This window comes from Oryza sativa, chromosome 8, assembly GCF_034140825.1.
Source record: "Oryza sativa Japonica Group chromosome 8, ASM3414082v1".
Lineage (NCBI taxonomy): Eukaryota > Viridiplantae > Streptophyta > Magnoliopsida > Poales > Poaceae > Oryza > Oryza sativa.
The window spans coordinates 9,010,712-9,027,172 of record NC_089042.1 but is presented as its reverse complement, the minus strand read 5'-3'; the positions used below and the strand labels follow the sequence as shown (position 1 = coordinate 9,027,172).

Below are 16,461 nucleotides of genomic sequence, written 5' to 3'. Positions count from 1 at the left end.
AGTTGATGCATCCAAAGCAGCATAGTACTGTGATCAAGGTTCTAAATAGCGGGCTAAGCCTCTTAGTGGTTGGACTCTCCAACAGCTAAGAGAAGCTATAGCGGGCTATAGCGGCAGCTAAGCCATTTAGCGGTTTAAAAAAAAGTTGAAAATTTTGACAGCATGTAGACTAAATTTTGACACATTATTTCACAGATACACATAACAATTCATCAACAATTTAGATTATTCATATTAAGCCTGATAAAGTGACGAACAACAACGACAACAAAATTGCTCTCGTTCTTTCCAAGTCCAGATAAAGTGCATTGCGATTTGAGAAATAAATAAAGTGCATTGCGATTTGAGAAATAATCTTATCTGTCATTAGAGCAGAGTGGTGTTGCTCGATTGGGGAAGAAGGAGCTGCTGCCGCTTCTCAGGGAATAGAGAGCCATCGCTGCTGCTCGGAGAAGAACGAGCAGCAGCAGCCACCGGCTCTGTTGGGGAGCAGCGACCGCAACCAGTGCCACAAGGGAGCAGAAGCAGCAGCTGCAGCCGCCGGCACCGCAGGGGAGCACCAGCCGCGGTAGCCGACGTCGCATGGGAGCAGCAGCCACCGCTGCGCCGGCGCAGGGGAGTAGCAGCAACCGTGGCCGCCGCCGGCAGCAGGGGAGCAGCAGCACGAAAGCCGCCACCGCCGCCGCGGGTTAGATCCACTGTCGCTGCATGAGGGGAGGACGGAGGAGCAGGGATGGGGACCGGCGGCCGCCGTTGCTCGCTTCCGTCGCCGCGCAGTTGCCTCCGCCGCCGGTTCTTCTCCTCTTAGGCGAGATCGGGAGAGAGAGAGAGAGAGAGAGAGAGAGTTAGGGTTAGAGTTAGAGAAGCAGGCTTCATTTTTAGCCCATTTAGCGACCGCTCATTCAGCCCGTTTAGCGGCTATGTCGGGCTAAATACAGCTAATAGCGGCCCGCGAAGCTTAGCTGCAAAATTGACTTCTCCTAGCTGTTGCTCGGCAAAACCGCTATAGCCCGCTAATTAGAACGCTGACTGTGATACATGTAAAAATGCTTGGTCATTGGGAACCTCTAGATTACCCTAGGACAAGAAAAATAAGCGTAAGAAAGGTCAGTCATGAAACCCAAGAGCATAAAATTTTGGAGATAAATTATGTGAGCAATATACCAGTACTGTAGCATATGGCTGTGGCTGCATCTCTGTCACAGGTTGAAGTTCTACTACCTCGGCTGGGGAGTCATCATTCTTCTTCTTTTTCCCGTTCTGAGATGATTTCTCTAAGCCACCAATAGGTCTAGCTGAACCACAAATTTCCTTTCTCTTGAGCTCAATGCCTTTTGGTTTACTAGCCATGATCTGATTTCCTTTTGCAACTAAAATAGAGAAAGTTTAGACTTGGATAATTCATATTGTCATATGACTAATAATTATTGTATAGAAAAAACAAACCTTGTGGGGAAGGGGAGCTGTCTAAATCTGGATCACCTCTAATTTTCAAGAAGTTCTCTATATCTTCTGCCAATTTTTCAGCACAATTAGTTGACATGGAGTATGTTTCTTCAGATTTTGCAACTCGACAAGCTATTTTAACAAACATTTTGCACAATGAGGAGTACCGATCTGATAACTTAATTCTAGGATCATCATGCATATTGCTACTTCCACTTACACGTAGTACTTTTGCATCAATTGTCCATCTTTTTAATATATACTATTGCGAAACTGATTTGATATTGTTGATGTCAAGTATTTTCAATGCATGAGAGCACAGGATGCCGACGAATTCAAACTTCTTGCAACTGCACTTAACAGTAGATTCCAACGGTGAGAATTTAACATGTTCATGATTCTTTCCACTAACCTTTATTTTCTGCATCAACATCACCGCAGTAGAATATGTCACAATTCAAAGACTGCATTACTTCTTCCGCAAATATCTTAAGACTGCTAGAGTATAAACTTCTGCCATATCTCTCAGTATTCTCAACTCTGCCTTTAGCTTTGGTGTAGTATGTGTTGCTTTGAAATCACCTCCTCATTTCTCTTATCTCCCACCAATCTGTCAAAGTGCTCAAAAAAAGTAAGCATGTCATACTTTACACTAATGTAACCTTTTAATTGATTATTCAAGCTTTCATTTCTTTGTGTGGTACTCGTATCAGCAGAAAATGTGTTTCGCCCATATACTAGTGCCCATTGGTGCCTTTTATCAAAAAGCCGTCGCAACCATGTATTTTGCTGCAGCTCATATTTGTCAAGTAGTTGGTTCCATACATATATAAATTCTTCTTCCTCTTCTTTTTTTTTGAAAGAACCACGGTAGGGGAAGCCCCCACCGTCATATATGCAGTTCTGGAAGTCAGCATTCTGATTCATATGCCACACAGATATCCGATGATGAGTTCCTTGAAATACTATTTTGATTGCTTTAGCCATGGCTGCATCTTCATTTGTCAAAATTGTTTTTGCTTCTTCCCTGACATAACATTTAGAAAAGTATTAAATAACCAAACAAAACTATTAGCAGCCTCATCCTATAGAAGCGCAGCACCAAAAACAGTAGTCTTCTTATGATTATTCACTCCTACAAGCTAGCAAACCAAAAGGACGTCCATCATCCAATTTTCTATATTTTGTGTCAAAGCAAACAACATCACCAAAATCTTCATAGTCAGAAACCATTTTAGAGTCGGCCCAGAAAATGTTTGTTATTAAATCATCCTCGTCAACTTGAATAGAATAGAAAAACTTACATCTTCTGATGCTTTCTTCTCCATATATTCCAAAACTCCTCCTGCATCACCTTGTTTTGTCTGCAGTGATCTCTTTGAGTATAACTTGTTCTTCATGTCAACACTAGTAAAGCCGAGATTCTCAAATCCACATGCTTGTTTTGCCATCAAATCAATGGCTTCTTTAGTAGAAATGCCTACAGATTTTGCGACTTCAACACTTGCAACCTGAGCTTCATTTATCTTCCTTTGTGATCTTAACTGATGAGCCTGGCTTTTTGTTGCAAGATTATGACTATGTTCAGGCACAAAGTGGTAGACAGAATATAATCCATCTATGAGACTTATCTTCATACATGCTTGACACTTGCATTGAGTTTCTGGCTTACTAAAACTATCACCATAGCCTGCAGCTTCTGCTCTTTTATCAATACCTCTAGTACCTATTATTTCAATGAACTAACTGAAATAAAATAACTCTGATTGAACGTTAATGTAACTACTAAAAAATGAAGAAAATACCTTGATAAGAACAACAAAATGTCTTGTTTTTAATAATTTTGGTATTTCCCACATGATCGATAGCTGCTTCTTCTAATGTTGAAACCTTTTTCACCAGCATAAGCATTATAGAAGTCATAAGCTTCTTGTTCAGAGTTAAATTTCATTCCGACCTTTGGCACCTTGTCTTCCATAGATTTGGTTGCATCAGAAGTTTCATTTTTTCCTTGATCCTAATTTTATTGGGTGGTAATATTACCCATAAAAATGAAAACAATAAAAAGAATATTAATAAAATTGCCATTTCAGTGGTTCCGATGCACATACACTTGATTGGAATTATGAGAGTTGTCCAATTAGACAATTCAACTTAGATGCAAATAATTTAACAAGTGTAAAGGAGAACAAATAGATCTTACATCTTCTAATTGATTTCTTCCTAGGCCATCGGTTGGATCCTTGGATTCATCATAGTTTCTGAATGTTGGCGCCGATGTATCATCCAAGATTGATCCTTGGATTCATCAAGGTCTCCGAACTCAGTTATTTCTTCCCGCCACCAATTAAAGGTTTGCCACCATTTTTCTGTTAATGTCCTAAATTGCGTTGTTTCCACCTTAATTCTGATGTGACACAGAACGGCCGTTAACACGGTAGACGTAAAAAGGAGTACAATGGAGGCCTACCAGAAAAGCCCCAACCAATTAGGAGTTGAGATATGGCAGGGAAACACAGCAACAAGGATGCCGCATCCGTTGACGCAGAGCGCATGCATGCTCCCCAATGCTGTGCCTGTTGCGAGTTGCATCTTTTTTTGGCGCCGCCAACCAATTCTCATTTATTGAGGTTACCACATGACCTTCACGTTGATGTCGAGGAGGCTACTGTCGTCAACTCCTCGATCTTGCGGTGCCAACTGTAACAGTCGGCGGTTAATATATTTAACTGCTGTTCTTGCGCACACAATATTCATTTAGTTTCTACCTATCTGAAGATGCAGATATCCATTGTAATACCACTCGTAAAAAAAAAATTTCCAGCCGGCCCAAAACCTATTTTTAAGTGTGGAAGGCTGACCCAAATGATCTGCAAAAATCTGATTTATATGTAAAGGTAGCGCATCCGCACGTAAAAATAAAAATCCAGGAAAAATAAAATAAAAAAAACAAAACCCAGCCTATAATCACGGCGGCAGCGATGCGGGTCCGGTGGTCGCAGCGCCGACGCCGGCGGATCAAGCCGGCGCCTGCGGATCTGGTCGTCGCGGGCATGGCGAAGGCGGATCTGGTCACCATCGTCCGCCGAGCCGCTCAACGCTGCCCTGCGCCCGAGGCACCGCCCGCCACGCCCGCTGCTACTCGAGCGCCCGATGAAGTCGTCGGCGGTCGCGGGGCCGGTGCTTGCGGATCCGGCCGTTGCGGGGCCAGCGAAGGCAGATCCGGCCGCCGCCTTCCGCCGAGGTACTCGCCGCCACCCCGCGCCCAAGGTGCTTCCCGTCGATCATGGCGTCCGCCGAGGTGCCTCCTGCTGCCGCCACCATGCGGTGAGTCACTAAAGCCGTGGCACCGCCCTCTCAGTGTGATAGGAGATGAGCTGAGAGAGAGAGGGGAGAGGATTAATAAGGTTGAAATAATGAGGAGAGTAAGTGAGAGAGGATAAGAATGAAAAATTTTGAAGTGTTTGAGGAGGGAAAAGAAGAGGTAACTTGACTTTAGGCAGATCGTTAAGGTTCTGCATATAAAAATAGGTTTATTTTTGCATGCGAACAGAATGCGAGAATCAATTTTTACGTGTGGTCCTTTTAAGAAGCCGTATGTAAAAATGGGAGGTCGATTTTTTGTAAACATGACCAGTTCTGTCTACCATCTACAAAAGGTCTTGTCTATAAAAATCATTTATGCATTAGTGTATCTACAGCCAAATTTGCACTACCCTATTTTGCGTCGTACTAAAATTTCCGTTACTGGCCCCACCTCCTGTAGCCCTCGAGGCCAAGCGTCTTTGAGCACCGAATGATCTGACATTGGACAAACAAGATTACAGTCATAGTAAAATGGAGACATTAATTGCCGATTTTTTTACATGTAAGCACATGTATCAGTTTAATTCCAAATATAAGCACGCCAAATCCATAATTCAATCCGTAGACAAGATGCTCAAGTGCATGCGTTGTTCCATAACATAATGTCCAACAAAATAATAGGCCATTGGATTGAGTTTTGTTACTTTGTATTAATGTTTGACATATTTATTAAGTATGGTTCAAAATATGTTATTTTGCTTTTACAAATCATTGTTACACTTTTTTTTAAGTATAATCTGAATATAGCAAGCTAATAGACCTAAAAAATTGCTATTATTTCACAAATAAATGAGTTTACATTACCGTGCTACTAACTTGTGGATGTTATTGCTAGAAACAAGGTTGCAAAAGGTCCATTTATTTTGTTAGGCATTACTGCATTAGATTGAGAAATTGACGTTGTCCTGTGCATGTACATGTTTAGAAATAGAATTATCTACCTTATAGTTAAACAAATAGTTTCACTCATCGCTTAGTTTTTCATTCCTCGTGGAACGGTTCGGATCATATCTGTGTAAAATCCAACGCTCAGATCCTCTCCACCTCGCACCTCTCAACCGCACCCCCTCCCCCATCCCAGCCCACGCCTCCCCAGCCCTAATCTCTCTTCTCTCCCTCTCACGCGCCGCCAGCCCGCCACCGATCTCCACCATCACGCCGCCCCCGCCGCGATTCACGTCGCCGCCGACCCCAGCCGCCCCTCTCTCCCCGCCGCGCTCCGCCCCTCTCTCCATCGCCGTCCGTTGTCCATCCGGATTTCTCGATCCCATCGCCGTCCGTTCTCCATCCGGTCGCCATCGCGCCGCCGTCGATTCCCACCTCAGATAGATGCCGCCGGCGCACCCTCGCGCTGACCGCGTTCCGCCATCGGATCGCTTGCCGTCCTGTCTCCACCGCGCAGCCATCAGGTCGTCGTCAATCACTCGTCATCCGATCTCATCATAGGTAAGTGTTAAGTTAGGCCAATGTGTTAGGGCCAACTGATATTTAGATTGATTAAATACCGACATATTGTCCAATGCATTCATTGTGATATGGAGACTATTCAGAAAGAAATAAATTTAATGTTATGCATTATGTGGAAAAATAGGGCATCTGATAGTTTACTCTACTTAGGTGCTGCTGCTGATTTTTATTTTGTAAGCAATTAGCAATCTGTGAGATGGGGGAAGGAAGTTAGCCTAGATCTTACTCCTTTTCACTAAGAGCTAGGCTAATGTTGATCACGACCAGGCATTATTACACCACAAACAAATACACAAAAAGATTACTGCTAGCACCATGTGACAATTCCATGGGCTGTGCAGCAGGGGAGTCGTTAAACCATCAGGCTTGCCTTGGCGATCCTGACCTGGAGCGAGGAAGACTGGTGCAGCCATTGCCGCCATCACCACCTTTGGCACGCAAACGGAACCTATCCACCATGCCCCTTGACTGCAAATTTCAGTATGGATGTTTCTTACTATATCCGTCTGATGACATGGATTTCTTGAAACCCCAAAGAATGGGTGCCTTTCAGTATATTCCGATTGTCAAACTTTTACATAATGCAAGTTTGTTATTTCCCACAAGTGTAGTTGGGACGATTAAAAAAAAGTTAAAATCCACTGAAAATCAAAGCATCTCTATGGAATATGTATAAGAAAGTAGTAATTCAGACAAAACGATAGCTTGCTTATGAGAAATTCTTATTATGCTGTTGAGCTGCAGTGGTAAATAATGTGTTCAGTCCGTTGTTCTCACTGTCTATATCCTGACGGAAATATTTCGTACAAATATACAACTCGTCGCCAAAACTCTCAAGGTAAGAGACACGTATTTCGGCAATGACCTGCATTCATTACTCAAAAGGGAGGGATTTGCCATGATAGATTACCTGCAAAGGAGCCGTCTTTGGCTTCCTGCCCTTCGGCTCGGTGGCGTAGTAGCATCTGATCCCCCTAGCAGGCCAGCCCGCTGGATGCTTAAGCGGCGAGATGCGGCGAAGGAGAGCCTGATGCAGCCTCCACATCTTGGCTGTGGAACGGAATTATGTTCAAATTATGTTATGTGTATAATGCAAGTACTACTTGTCAGTCATTTCATGCAGAGGATATTTACCTCAACAAAAGCTTTGTAGTAACTCTTAATTGTTGGGTTAGAGAAGTCGTCTTTATAGGCTAATTGTCAAACTAATGTTTTGTCATTTTTTCTGCCGTTATACTAATTTCAGACCTACCATGCATTGAGGCCTAACATGCCTGTATATACAGAACTATCATGTGTTTACTCAACTGGGAACACATGAGTATTGGATCGTCAAATGCGATTCACAGAGTATTGGATAGTGCAATGGATAATCATATCTTCAAATTCATGAATCATATAGAGACAAAAGAATAAAATTATGACAAATTTATAGCCTTTTATATATGCTACCCTTACGATTTATTCACTGTTTAAGAATGGACCGAGGCATATATCCTCTTCAAATAGCAAGCTTTCAAGGGATCTGTTTGTCAATATGAAATCAAAGAAGAAACAATCTTTGTTGGTAAGTAAATACACTATGTTTGCATTGACAAGGATAAACTTGGAGCAAACATAACTGTAGTTGCTATGATCCAAAATTGTTCTCTGTGCATCGGGTACAATGGAGCAAACATGTTTTTCACTTCCTTCGCAGGATAAGATGACAAGCAAAAGGAATCTCTTCATATCATTGGACGATGACAAGCAAAATGAAGGGTTTCGGCTTCAAGGTTTAAGTTGTGACTATCTACTCGTATAATTGTTGGATGTCATACTTAGAGTGTTATAGATTTCAGATTATTGTCATAGAACAAATTAAATTTCGTTTACCTCCTTTGTATTTCAAGATTTGTGAATATGCCTTCTCCTTTATTTATGAGGCCGTGCAAACATATTCTGAAGATCAAAATGTCTTGAGTTACAGAAAACTAGCCTTGCACTGACCATGACTGCTTTAATGGATCGATGATAATCGAACTGTGATGGTGTGTATGCAATATGTTGCCTTGTTATTGATCTGTAGCAAACAATATGTGTTTCACTACTGGTCAAAGATAGTGATAGTTATTACCTGCATAGTATTTATATATTGTACAGAACTACCTACTTTGGACTTGTTTATGTGCGTACAACAGATTGTACAGAACAGATTGACTTATTTATATAGTGATAGTTTTTTTAATTTTTGCTTGATCTTATAACTATGCAATATAGTCTTGTATATATTTTTGGTTGTTTGAATTGTGTTATTAAATGTCACCATAGTGTTAGCAGGTTGCTTGAATTACGTTATTAAATGTCACCGTAGCGTTAGCACGGGCAAATTACTAGTGAATCTGGTGTACTCAAATACGTAATAAAAGGGCTGCATGTGTTTAGATTAAAAAAAATCGGCATTAATTGCCCAATAACTGCACCCAAGCAACAAATTGTAGCAAGTATCAATCTTCCATTCTGAAATACAATAATCTATTAACTTATTAAAGTAATAGAAAAAAGGAGTTTCCACGTTCGCTCTTATAGCCTAGAAATTCTTATATTAATAGGAGAAAAAGAAAAACAAAGTCTATATAGAAATACAATTTAAAAGTAGAAAAAGAAGCCTCCGCATTCACTCTCACGGCCAAAAAATTTTCACATTAATTAGGGAAAAAGAAAAATAGAAAAGTAGAGTCCTTATATAAATACAATTTAAAAATAACAAAAATTCGGAATTAAAAATAGGGAGTATAGAAAGAGGAGATCAGAGTTCATACAAGTATACAATTTAGAGCTAATTAAACTTTGGAATTAAAAAAAGAAAACTAAAAGTAGAAGTTAGAGTCCCCATAGAAATACAATTTAAAATAACTAAAATTAGAATTAAAAAATAAGAAATATTGGAAGAAGATTCTATAGCCCATATAGATTATTATTTAGAAAAAACTGAAATTCGGAGTTAAAAAATATAGAAATACAATTAGAAATAACGGAAATTTGGAATTAAAAAATAGGAATATTGAAAGAAGAGTGTAGAGTACATATATGAATTTAGAACAAACTGAAAGCCAAAATCTCTGCTATTATAAAAAATTGAAGATGTTTTCGTCAGAATTTTGGTATGCCAACCTTATTTGAATCGGTTTTAATTTTATGTTCTGTCAAATTCTTTCTTTTATTTGTAACGTTAGAGTACCCCACTATCAAATTAATTGGGCCTGCACCTTTTCACGCGCGGCAATTGGGCCCCACCTGAATCCATTTTCCACATGCGCTCGCGCCACTGCGATTGGGCCCGCAACGTCCTCGCACACGCGATTTGCCCTTGCTGCATGTCCGATTGGGGCTGCACTGCCCTTGCCCGCGATTTAAAATTGAAGATGTTGTCACGATTTAAAATTGAAGATGTTGTCAAAACTATGGTACGTCGTGTGTATCCGATTCCCGTCGTGTGCAACATTCATTGCAAAGTCATGACTTGCGAGTGAACTGCGAAAGAGAGTCTGTGTGATACGGATACCAAGCAAATGAAACTCGCAGAGTCCATGTGGATATCATGTACGTCATTGCCCAAATCATCTGATTCTATTCGTATTACACGACGTGATTCCTGGAACATGTGCATGATGTGCATGATTTCAAGTCAATCTCCACACATACTATTACATACTCGTATGTACTAGAATTAGGGATACAGTTACAATAATCCACAAGAATTAGTTTTACTTTCGAAAAGAACATGCCAACTGAAATAAAGGATAATCGAAGTTGCTGATTTTGTCCGTCATCAATTCTTGCCCGACTTGAGATTAAGCTTGACGACAAATCGAACTCGTGTTTAAAGGTCTCATTGTTTGGCTTATGCTTATTCCTATAAGCCAAATTTTAAATTTTAGAACTTAAATTTGAATTCGACTATTTGGTTTTTTTATTGTACTTTATTTTTACAGCATTTGCTTTTGAGTCACTAAGAACATGTATAAAAAAAGATTTGCACACAAATAGTCTTTTATTTGGTAATAAGTGTTAGGGTTATGGATACCACATACCTAATAGTAGTCGACTAAATCTCGGCAGGACCCACCACTTACTATGTCCTATACGGAAACAACCTGCGGATATTGGAGGAGTTCCGGATAAGGAAAGACGACTAGAGTTCTACATGGAAACGACAAGGACTACTCGGATTGTATCCATATTGGTTTCCCTAGTTCTACTTGGACAAGGGGACACCTATGGGTATAAATATAAGACCCCCTAGGAGGAGAGGGAACAATCAACACACCCACCATAGATGACACGGAACATAGATCAAGACACAAGATAGGAGGAGAGGGAACAATCAACACACCCACCATAGATGACACGGAAGATAGATCAAGACACCAGATCGACATTAAAGCCAACATACGCCAAGACAAACCGCCGGATATCGACATCAGAGATACGCTTGGATCGACCCTATCTGGCACCTACATAGGCCAGCCGTAGGGATCTAGCGCTGTCTCTGATCTTGCCGGGCACAAACTCGAGGAGAAAGACAGAAAGACTACCCTGTTGTCAACTACGAGTCAGACCTTCAGACCGCCATGTCGACAACAGTTATATAGGCTACCCCAAATATTGTACTGGTGTGATTATGATGAATAAGAGCAATACCGGCTTTGGCCAACAGGATGTAGGGTTATTACCTGACAATTCAAGGGCCCAAACCTATATAAAAATGCTCGTCTCTGTCTCTTTTACCTCAGTCTCGCATATATCCTAGTACCAACGATCCCCATACTATGCTAATAACGGAATCGTGACATCAAACATCGACAATAAGTGATTTGGATAAGCACATCTTTATATTTACCTATTATAAAAGTTTAACGTGTGTTTGCCAGAAAATTTCGTAAGTCACCCCCAATTTGGAAATAGTGCCCGGTTTTTTTAATGTGCGGTTTTATTTGTCCGACTCCCCAAAAATTTCGCTCGGTTTTTTTCGCACGGTTTTTTAACGTGCGGTTTTATTTGTCCGACTCCCCAAAAATTTCGCTCGGTTTTTTTTGCACGGTTTTTGAACGTGCGGTTTTTTTCCGACTCCACCGGTATTTTTAGCGCACGCTTTTTTTTTGTCCGACTCCCCCGCACGGTTTTCTTCTCTGAGATCGCATCCGTAGCGGGTTTTTTTTCCTACTCCGATTCCCACCCAGATCGCTCTTCAAACACCATAGGAACTCCCCCGCCATATTACATCCAAACACAACAAGAACGCTGCACACATCCTATCCTATATATATACAAACAAAACTGGTACCACAAATAAAATTTGTTATTGTGGTGTGATAAAAAAAACATTCAAAGAGTTCTGCTCCATCACCAAAGAAGCCATCGTGCCAAGAACAGCTCCGTGAACAACTTCAATTGTATTGGGGATCACAAATTCACAATGCCTGAACATACAAAATGCATTTGTAAGTATTCTCAGGGCCATAAGTTCATCAGCAACCATCAACAAAGACAGAACATATTTTGATGCATTTGTGTAATGATTTGGAAGGACAACATCAAATATTCTAAGCAGTTTGCATAAACTCCCAACAAAAAAACATTTAGAGGAATGCGACATTACTAACCATTCTTGTCTTGGTAGTTGAAGTTTCTGAGTTCCAATCACAGCTATAACAATATCATTAGATTTATATAATTCAAGAAATTCTAGGTAACAAAGTTAATATGACATCATATCATAGTAGCATGAAATTAATGAATTGATCTAATCTGCAATTTTTTTGAAGCACCATGTTATATTGATTAATCTGCAATTTTTTTGAAGCACCATGTTATATTGATTTCCTGGGTTAAGTACCAAAGTATGTGGAACTTGAATAGAGCGCCAACACAGTACCATCTCTGCCAGTTCATGTATCGTAACTTACTTAGTACAGGTCCCATTGTACCGAGCCTAAGAAAGACCCTTCCATCATCTAATCTAATATACCAACAAAGGATAAACAGTAGGTCTAACAAACCAATCTTCTGTAGTATAACAAAGTAGCCATCAGCAGTTTGGCCAAGGGGCACTGAAAAAGGGTGAGAAGAAAATGCAAGCAATCTGAATATACCTTCATAGATTGTTTTAGTTGAGGAGGAATTTCCTTGTCAAAACTGTCAGATAGCTGAAATAAAGCAGTAGGCTTCCCCATCTCCGTCGTTCTCGCCAAACAAGGTGGCTGGATAGGTAGGCATCTGCTGAAATCAGTAGAAGTTGTTAGATTCAGAGATAACCAAAGAAATTAAAAGATCTGAATGTCATCATTCATTTGTAGTACTGAATATCTGTGGTCACACATGAATGCAACAGAAATTGATCTTGATTTAGTAGTAGTTCACCTTTCCATCATCTAATATAATACCAGCAAAGGATATACAATAGGTCTAGCTAGCAAACCATGCTTCTGTATTATAACGAAGTAGCCATCAGCAATTTGGCCAAGGGGCACTGAAAAAGGGTGAGATGAAAATGCAATCAACCTGAATATACCTTGATTGATTGTTTTAGTTGAGGAGAAATTTCCTTGTCAAAACTGCCAGATAGCTTGAAATAAAGTAGTAGGCTTATCCCATCGCCGTCGTTCTCGCCAAACACGGTGGCTGGATAGGTAGGCATCTGTTGAAATCAGCATAACTTGTTAGGTTCAGAGATAGCCAAAGAAATTAACAGATCTGAATGTCATCTTCCATTTGTAGTGCTGAATATTTTCTAAAACTCTGTGATCACACATGGATGCAACAGAAATTGATCTTGATTCAGTAGTAGTTCATGTTATACTGATTGGAAGAGTATGACATTAACATATTTGAATCTAGCCTAACTATATGTAATGTTTATTGACGGATTTATCTTCCAAGCTAGATGTTGGTGTGGCACCATCTGGCATTCTGGCTTGATGTACCAGTAACAATAGACTGTTTCTCTGGACAATCACCAACATCAGTTGTAAATTTGTACTAGAATTTGATGTGGTTCTACAGCCAATGACACAGTATCAGCGGTGAATAGATGTAGATGTACTGAAAGCCAATCTTAAAACAGCAAATCTAAGTTTTTTCATACAGTAATAGATGTAGATATTTTTTGGTATATTGGTAAAAATACATAAAGTTTGATCTTTGAAATCAATATATTAGAAACAATTGATCAAGTAAAGTGGCTGCTAAAAAAACATTGTCATAAGCTGCAGTCAATTTATCTCAATATGTATAGTACCAACTGCCAACTCCCAAGTAATGTGATTCATGGCTCAAGTAACAAGAAAAGTAAGCTGATAACAGAAGGACATTTACCAGATAAATAGCCTCTTAATGTTGTCTGCATCGCCTGCCAAAAAAAATGAAAATTAATGGTGTCACAAATCACAATATATGAGACATGGAGAGAGGTCCTTTTAAATAACTGATCAGACGGTACGTACTTAAAAGAATGTCAAAAAACAAAGTGTGATGAATGTGGAGAACTGATACTAATGCATTCTACGATTCATTGAACTAGGTGAAACCCCACGCATTGCTGCGGGAATTTAGTATGATAACAATAAAAAAAATAACGTGTAAGATAGCTAGATAACATCAGATTAAGTAAATTAATATGGTTTATGATAATTCAAATTTAAATAGTATGTAGAATGGTGATTCAAACGTAAAAAGTAAGATGGTATGATTTTATGGAAGAAGAAAAGTAGGGAGATAGTTTGGACCGTAGATTAATCATTTAAAAGCTAAAAACAATTGATATGATACGACTTAATTAGAGAAAAAAAAGAGAAAGATAATTTGGACCATAGATTAATCATTTAAGCATTAACTAAGTGAGGATGAACTATATAAGTATATAGGATATCATAAAACATAATAAAGATATACATTGAAACATTATGTGAATTATGTTGGATGATAATTTCACATGTTTGTATTTGAAAAGCTCTTAAATTATAAAAACTATAAAGATATAGCATGCTGGCATGATGTTTAAATGTGATGATTGTTAGTGAATGATGACGTGGTATCTTGTTAATTAGTGGATGATGATGTGGCATCTTGTTAGTGATGATGATGTGGCATCTTTACATGTTAAGCTTAAGAAGTTAGTGGTGAAAACTTTATAGTAAGATAGGATTACAGGTCTTATAGCTTCAAATGGAAGCTCACTATATTCTGGACACAGGATAGGAACAAAGAAATCAAGTACATCCCGGAAACTACAACGGATAATAGGTCAATTGAAGCAAATTGACCAAACGATCTCGACAAAATAGACCTAACAAGGAGACACGAGCAAATGTATCAGCATGAGGACAAAACTAACAGTGCCATAGCATCATTTAGTAACAGTTTCATTCCCTATCACAAGCATCAAATTGATTGTCCACCGCCCATTCTATCCACTAATTGTCTCTCAAGTAGCAATCCTTCTAATTCCTAGGTCACCGAGTCACGGAGCAAGCATAATTGACCATACTCATATCCATATTCACAACTCAAATGGAAAAAAAAAAACAATTCTACTACTTCCACAGGTCGCGCACATACATACGAAATGTGGGGATTGAACCAAAAACATCAAGGATGCGAAATCTTCTTCACCTGCTCATCGGCGGGGAGGTACTGGTGCTTCGTGGAGAGGTCCATGGTGCGCTTGAGCCGCTGGTTGTGGGCGTCCACCACCTCCCGCGGCAGCCGCGCCAGGGCCTCCTTGATGTCGAGGCCATGGTACTGGTAGGCATCGAACAGATCATCGTACCGGAGCCCTGCCCACACCAAAACCCTGATCAGATCCCGGCAAACCCTAACCCTAACCCTAGCGGCGGAATTCGAAGGGAGGCAGCTAACCGTATTTGTGGAGGTGGGAGGCGACGACGTTCATGTGGAGACGGGCCAGCGGGTTGCGTCGCAGGTTCACCAGCCATGCCGACAGGCAGGACAACATCTTTGAGAACCTTCCAGAAGCTAATCAACAACACCAGCAGATCCGCCCGAGGGGACGTCGGCGGCGGCGGGCAGGTCCCCTCGGCCAGATCCGCCTGCTCGCTGACATCGCCGTCGCCAATGGATCGAAGGTAGAAGCCGCCGCCGCCGCCTGATCTGCGAGAGAAGCTTGCGGCAGAGAAGGAGGGGGTAGAGGACCGCTAGATACACCCACTGGAAACACCGTCGCCGCCACCTCCGCCGGATCTGCCTGCAGGAGCGCCGATGCCACCGCTGCAGCCGCGGGAGAAGCTTGGGCACGGAGGGTGAGGACGAGGGGGTAGAGAACCGCTAGATCCACCTGCCAGAAACACCGCCGCCGCCGGATTCGCCAGCGGGAGCCGCCGACGCCACTGCCATCGCCGGATCCGGCCCGCGGGAGCCACTGATGCCATCACCGCCACCTTCTCTGCTGTGGCAATGGAGAAACGATAGGGAGAGGGGGCAGGGACGAGAGGGGAGGAGAGGGAGTGAGTAGTGACCAAGAGGGAGAGAGCAGGACGGGTGAGAGGAGGGGTCAAGTGGATAAGGATGCGTTTATCCACTCGCGGGGTCGTGCCCCGGCTCTCTCTTGGCTCAGCTCGTTTGATAGTTGCAGTTGATTAAAAACCATGTCAGTTTTTAATTATCCGACATAAATTTTATATTATAGGTGTTAGAAAATCGGCGCTTATCGTATAGGTGTCAGTTATTCTGTAGAATCAACACTTATAGTCACTTAGTGTTTAGGTATCGGTTTTAGCTATTTTGGCACCTATAGTGCCGATATATATTTGTGTTTTTTTGGTAGTTATGACATATTATGATATCAATACCGAGATAAATAGTGTTGATGCGAAAAACACGAGGCCTGGAAGATCTGCTTAACTTCAGTGTAGGTCCAAAAATCTTGCCTTTAGGTTCATGAGCATGCCAGTTGATTTGATCCTGCAATCAACAAGAAACAAAGATAGAAAAATATCGGTTAAATCCATAAATGATAGCCGATCGGCCTATCGCCGATGACGTATCATTTATCTTTGAGCCGATATCATATTTAATTCGATCGGCAGTCATAAATAGGCAAGAAAGGACTAAACCTATTCGATCGGCTGAAGATATTAATGATGTATAATACTTCCGTCGATATATACTTAAATCAAGTGATTG

The 16,461-nt window shown here is 40.9% G+C and overlaps 2 protein-coding genes and 1 long non-coding RNA gene across 18 annotated transcripts; 1 reads left to right on the top strand and 2 right to left on the bottom strand.

Moving 5' to 3' along the window:
* Positions 1-208: 208 nt before the first annotated feature.
* On the bottom strand, positions 209-4,820 carry LOC4345061 (uncharacterized). 4 transcript variants are annotated; one of them, XM_066303412.1, is made up of 9 exons: positions 4,215-4,820; positions 3,917-4,146; positions 3,650-3,826; positions 3,252-3,463; positions 2,751-3,172; positions 1,859-2,473; positions 1,447-1,512; positions 1,165-1,370; positions 209-1,077 (listed from the first exon to the last, which is right to left on the bottom strand). In XM_066303412.1, exons 6-9 carry the CDS (start codon positions 1,914-1,916, stop codon positions 1,018-1,020), a joined length of 390 nt encoding a protein of 129 aa, XP_066159509.1. In that variant the 5' UTR covers positions 1,917-2,473; positions 2,751-3,172; positions 3,252-3,463; positions 3,650-3,826; positions 3,917-4,146; positions 4,215-4,820; the 3' UTR covers positions 209-1,017. The 4 variants fall into 4 exon arrangements, with proteins under 4 accessions (XP_066159509.1, XP_066159511.1, XP_066159510.1 ...); XM_066303414.1 differs by having other exon boundaries at positions 1,165-1,361; XM_066303413.1 differs by having other exon boundaries at positions 1,447-1,509.
* Positions 4,821-7,542: 2,722 nt separating this feature from the next.
* Positions 7,543-8,316, top strand: LOC136351373 (uncharacterized). Its single transcript, XR_010734436.1, has 2 exons — positions 7,543-7,846; positions 7,979-8,316. It is a non-coding gene; the product is annotated as an uncharacterized lncRNA (long non-coding RNA).
* Positions 8,317-11,563: 3,247 nt separating this feature from the next.
* LOC4345059 (cytochrome b-c1 complex subunit 7-1, mitochondrial) lies at positions 11,564-15,764 on the bottom strand. Of its 13 annotated transcripts, none has more exons than XR_010734512.1 (7): positions 15,178-15,764; positions 14,932-15,095; positions 13,636-13,669; positions 12,833-12,958; positions 12,682-12,746; positions 12,414-12,540; positions 11,564-11,741 (listed from the first exon to the last, which is right to left on the bottom strand). XR_010734512.1 is itself a non-coding variant. In XM_015795174.3 (5 exons), exons 1-4 carry the CDS (start codon positions 15,272-15,274, stop codon positions 12,870-12,872), a joined length of 384 nt encoding a protein of 127 aa, XP_015650660.1. In that variant the 5' UTR covers positions 15,275-15,764; the 3' UTR covers positions 11,564-12,540; positions 12,833-12,869. The 13 variants fall into 13 exon arrangements, 2 of the variants coding, with proteins under 2 accessions (XP_015650660.1, XP_015650659.1); XR_001548379.3 differs by having other exon boundaries at positions 12,414-12,537; XR_010734513.1 differs by lacking the exon at positions 12,682-12,746 and adding an exon at positions 11,925-11,967.
* Positions 15,765-16,461: the final 697 nt, after the last annotated feature.

Bases quoted from the DNA above. Each gene is read 5' to 3' on its own strand.
- LOC4345059 (XM_015795174.3), bottom strand. From the start codon at position 15,274: ATGTTGTCCTGCCTGTCGGCATGGCTGGTGAACCTGCGACGCAACCCG. The intron at 15,096-15,177 runs GTTAGCTGCCTC...TGGTGTGGGCAG, and splicing joins CTCCCACCTCCACAAATACG to GGCTCCGGTACGATGATCTG. The intron at 12,959-13,635 runs GTAAATGTCCTT...TGATTTCAACAG, and splicing joins ATTAAGAGGCTATTTATCTG to ATGCCTACCTATCCAGCCAC.
- LOC4345061 (XM_066303412.1), bottom strand. From the start codon at position 1,916: ATGCAGTCTTTGAATTGTGACATATTCTACTGCGGTGATGTTGATGCA. The intron at 1,513-1,858 runs GTTAGTGGAAAG...AAAAATTGGCAG, and splicing joins TGTTGATGCAGAAAATAAAG to AAGATATAGAGAACTTCTTG. The intron at 1,371-1,446 runs GTTTGTTTTTTC...TCTCTATTTTAG, and splicing joins CAGCTCCCCTTCCCCACAAG to TTGCAAAAGGAAATCAGATC.